This window comes from Fulmarus glacialis, unplaced genomic scaffold, assembly GCF_000690835.1.
Source record: "Fulmarus glacialis isolate BGI_N327 unplaced genomic scaffold, ASM69083v1 scaffold39429, whole genome shotgun sequence".
Lineage (NCBI taxonomy): Eukaryota > Metazoa > Chordata > Aves > Procellariiformes > Procellariidae > Fulmarus > Fulmarus glacialis.
In genome coordinates, this window is record NW_009234598.1 from 13,269 (window position 1) to 18,042 (window position 4,774).

The window sequence follows — 4,774 nt, forward strand, 5'->3', positions numbered from 1 at the left end:
GCAGCAAAACTGGAAACTGCAGTCTTTGAAGCACAACATGCTGATTAAAATACTCATTATTAAGCATCAGTAAAAGAAAACAAATGCCTTCAAAGTTTTCCACTGACCTCCTTAATGACTCTACAAGACCTTTCAGATGAGAGTTCTAATAACGGACTCATTATAAGGTAGCCCCATCCATTTCCTTTTAGCGTGTGATTAGAGCCCTAACTCAGTAGGAGAGTATGTTCCTAAACTGACAATACCCCTTCAATGTATGCCAAAACATACTACTTAAGATTTTTATTTCACACAAAAATGACAGCATCAAACAATAGCTAGAATATTGGCAGGAGCTGCAATGCAACCATTAAAACCAGACACTATCTTCCATTTCTGTTTAGAAAACAGAGTAAGAAGCAGAAAGTACAAACACCAAGGTCCACGTTAGGACTTTTTTTTTTTTTTTGCAGAAGCACTGAAGGAGGTGCCTACATTATTGTAACCCAAGGTAAATCCAAATTCAAATATTAAGAAGTACAGATACTTAGAGCAGCCTTTCTCCTCCCCCTTTTTCTTTTCTGAAGCTGTAGCCCTTGCGACAGCTTCCAATACTGGATTCTGGCTGTCAGTTGAGACTTACCACAAAGATTTAGCTGCAATGCTGCTATACACACGCATGATACCTGCATGCTGTACAGCCATCAGCACTGCATATAAATGTACACACTTCCCTGTTGTATAATCACACGACATGTAACTTAGTCCACGGAGCACACTGTGGCAAGAGGGGGGGCGGGGGGGCAGAATTTTGTTTTTCAGATCAGACTCCGGACAGACTAAATAAGACAAGCCCATCTCCACAGGACTATATCAGAATCAAGTCATGATGCTGTTTGATCCTCAGTAGTGTTTTAGTGTTAAACTAAATACAGCTACAAATGTGTAACTTCCTGAGTTATTTTCACCCGCAAGGTAATGACGTCAGATAGGACAACAGCAACAACCGAGAGTTACAGTACCTGGAAAGTGGCAAAGTGTGGCCTGATTAGACCCGTGTCTAACGCTTGAGATGTCTACTATTCAGTTCACTGATGGAGAGATAGCTATATTTCAAGGCTGTTGGCCTCAGTTATCTGGCTTTTAAGGTCTGTATTATTTCAGTCTCCACACATTAGCACCTTGACTTCTAAAAAAGCTTTTAAATGTGTGCCACTGGTAAATGGAAAGGACTACTCAGGCAATCCGCTTTCTCTCATTACAGATCCTAGAACTACCACTACAGATAAATTATAGAGATCTCAGTTACGTCAAATGTCACACACCTCTACCCCAGACTTAAATCTGGTATTAGTGTTAATGAAAGCCTAGGTATCGTGCTTCCCACTAATTTTAGGCAACTGAGGCAACCCAACTTCATACGCAAGTAAGTTGGACCAGTGTCTGGATCAGACTCTTAATTGCTCAAAAACAGAGGCTTAAAGTATGCCATCATGATTTCACTGGCTTTACTGAAGGATTACCCATATAACTATTTTGAACTGCTAAGGCACAAATGCATTAAGTCCATCTGTCTAGATTCTTCAAAAGCTTTTAACCACAATGACTTCTTTTTAGATTACCTCCATCACCACTGGAAACAATTCACCGCTGTACTCATTCATGTGGCAAAAGGTAGCTATCTACAGTACAAAGCAGTACTACAATAATAAATTCAGAACAGCAGTACCAGTACCACCGTAACACCATCTGCGCAAGACAGGCTCTTCCAAAACCATTCTGCACTTGCCCCGTCTACAAGATTTAATGATGGGCTCAGACATTGCAAGTGACAATTTGACACCAGCTCTGGTATACCAAGAGACTTCGTAATGGATTTGTGTTACTAACACCATGAACTAGTAGCAAGGTACTTTCGGACTGACAGAGTAAGCTTCCAACTTCCTTCAGTAAAAGGTGTTTAAGCTCCTCTCAGACTGTGATTCCCGAGCTCCTACTGCCAACAGGCCAGTAGTTATACTTGTATAAGCCTCAGTATTAGCAAAGGCAGCACACAAAATTGTATCTGTCACTCATGACTGTGATTGCTCCATACAGCGGCTCTCCATTCAGGGCACCTGCTTCTTCAGAGCTACAGAAACATTTTGTTCACTATTAGCACTGATCTGCAGGCTTTACTTTGAGTGACAACATAAATCTACATAGTTTTATGGATTAAAATACTGCTACATATCACTGCAGAATAGTTTAAGTGAAAAAAAGTTAGTTTCCTCTAAATAAAGTAGTTCGAAAATAGTTTTGTTGAAAGATGCATGCACCTGAACAAAATTGGACCATTTATTCTTCTCTTACCTTCTTAGATCTCCAACAACGACAGTACACAGCCTTGTCTCCCAGATCTTCCATATCAAATGCGTGGACTACCTTGGGGTTATCCTTCTGGATATGGATATTCACCATTGCTTTGCGGCATTTGTCTTTACAGAGAAACTTTTTGTAAGCTAGATACCCAACAGCAGCGGCTCCAGCAGCTAAGGACACTGCAGCAATCCATTCAACTAGAATAAAAAAGAAGAAAAAAAGGGAGACTGTCACTTTTTGACCACAACATTCCATTAAAACTACTCAGTAATAAATGTCTTCATGCTTGTGGCAACACCTCTACTTTCCAACAGACCTTCTTGTTCTGTAGTGGTAACGCAGTACTTTAGAAGAATATATTCTTTTGACACTCACCTATTAATCTACTAAGCAGAGTTCTCCTTCACCCCAATCCCTTCTACACAAGGGCGAGGATTAACCTGGAAGGGTTTGGGGCGTTTTTTTAACCTTTATTTGGGAACCTGCGATACCAGCATCAGTAGTATAGTGTTTTCAAGTTCAGCACATTAAACCAGCTATAAGCACATCCCGTAGCAGCAAAAAACCCTGTTCTTTGTTTCAGTTGCAAGACAGTCACTAAAGCAGAATACTCAGCATCAACAAACCAAGCAGGATCCCCCCAAGGTATGGGTACTGAGTAGCTTTTAATACAATGCATCTTGCCACTAAAAATGTTAACAGGTGTTTGGCAACAGGAAAATTATTTAATATACTACCACTTCAGAACAGTAACAAAAGCCAGCTTAGATTAAATCCCTACTGTGGTGTACAGGAAAGAATATGGATCCAAAAAGATTATATTTAAGAATAATAGCACGAGTTTATTTTAACTGGATTAAGTCCTGACTCTCTGAAAGACAATTTCCATTAAAAAAAAATCCTCTTTCCACCACCTCCCATCCTCACACCAGCCCCGCCCCCAGCCCCAATATCTCTAAAATCTTTGCAGTCTCGCTCACTTGGTATAATTTCCTTTCCTGCAAGGAGTTTTCCTGCTTTTTTGTGGCTCTATTGTTTCCTCTCTGCCTCATGAAAATATGCTGGACTGTGGCCAGAAGTTCTGGTTGCAGCAACAGCCCCAGCCCTTTCTCTCAGAGCTGCAGGCAGCTGCTCCTTTTTTGCTTTTTATCCACCACTGTCACTCACACGTACTAATGTGTACATACAGAAGTCAGCTGACTCTACAGACAAATAAATCAAAGAGGAATTTAAGTTTTAGCACATTTACACAAATTAATAAAACTAAAACAGTCTCCAGTTGGGAATTTCTATCTTGCCCTTCAATGTTTGCATTGGATTTGAAAGACGCCAAGCCACATGGCATCTTTGGGGCAAGCAATGTTACTACATTAATTCTAAAGAACAAGAAGAAACAAAAACCCTTTCTTAGTTCTTGCTACTTTCCACGGCTAACTGACTTGCTGTATTGCCACTGTGAGCTTGCACTAAAAGGATCAAGAAGGTTTTCGGCCCTGTCCCACAGCCTTTTCTAAAATCCATACCTTCAGGCCTTTCCTCGGCTAAAACATTGCGTTAGCTCATATGCAGCATGCTGATCCACAAGGGTGTACGTGGAATTAGACAAATATTTGTATGATGTCTGCAGCCCTGTAAGATCAGGGAAGACAGACACTCCTTTACAGTCTTACTAAAGTAGTAAGAGATGCAGAAATCCTTCAGAGTTCATTTTCTTAGTAAATGAAGCAGAAGAGACCAACATACACCAAGACCTCCCCTGCAAATGAGTGACAAACCCCCCCTGTAACAACAGGGTGATATTAAGATACAGAAAACCATCTTTAAGATCAAAGAATTTAGGGCATGTTTTCCTGCTCCGAAACTCCTTCAAACAATAAAAGCCCCAGAGAGCATACTGTGAATTCAGTGTTTTATATACATCCAGTGAGTTCTCACCTCTTTATCTATCCATTACAAACTAGCTAGAGTAATGCATTAATTATAATAGGGTAAAGAAGTGAGAAGGTGAAGTTAAAGAAGGGATTCTATGAAAATCTACTTTAATTCAGCAAACCAGCCCAAACTAATCCAAAGAACAGCCACAGCTTAAATCAGAGGCAGCAGGTTCTTCCAAGGAAAGCCACGGCAGAGAGTCTGCAGCACCCTTTCCCCTTCTCACTTGAGCAGATTTCCCCAACAAAAGCAGGGCTGTGGCAAGGGAGGAGGTACCCAGCCAGTTCAGGGACAAGCTGGGTCTGACAAGTTTAAAGTGATTTCTGGCAGCCACAACAGTGCCAGGTAAAACAGAGTGATTGCCCGTACTGGGGATTTCAGAAAAGCAGCAGTTGCAAGGATTGCCCAAGCCGCTAGCTGACACGTTGCCAACAGATCAAATCTTAACCAATGTTTTAAAATAATTGATGATAGACTGTATCCATTCCATTAAGAAAAACTA

At 40.8% G+C, this 4,774-nt stretch overlaps 1 protein-coding gene across 1 annotated transcript in view; it reads right to left on the reverse strand.

Moving 5' to 3' along the window:
• The window catches only part of CISD1 (CDGSH iron sulfur domain 1), a gene marked incomplete at its 5' end in the record, with an annotated part of 5,981 nt that extends 3,444 nt beyond the window's left edge, over window positions 1-2,537 (reverse strand). The window contains one exon of the mRNA XM_009585696.1: window positions 2,332-2,537. Coding sequence (XP_009583991.1) covers window positions 2,332-2,537 — 206 coding nt within the window. The remainder of the gene's footprint in view (window positions 1-2,331) is intronic.
• Window positions 2,538-4,774: the final 2,237 nt, after the last annotated feature.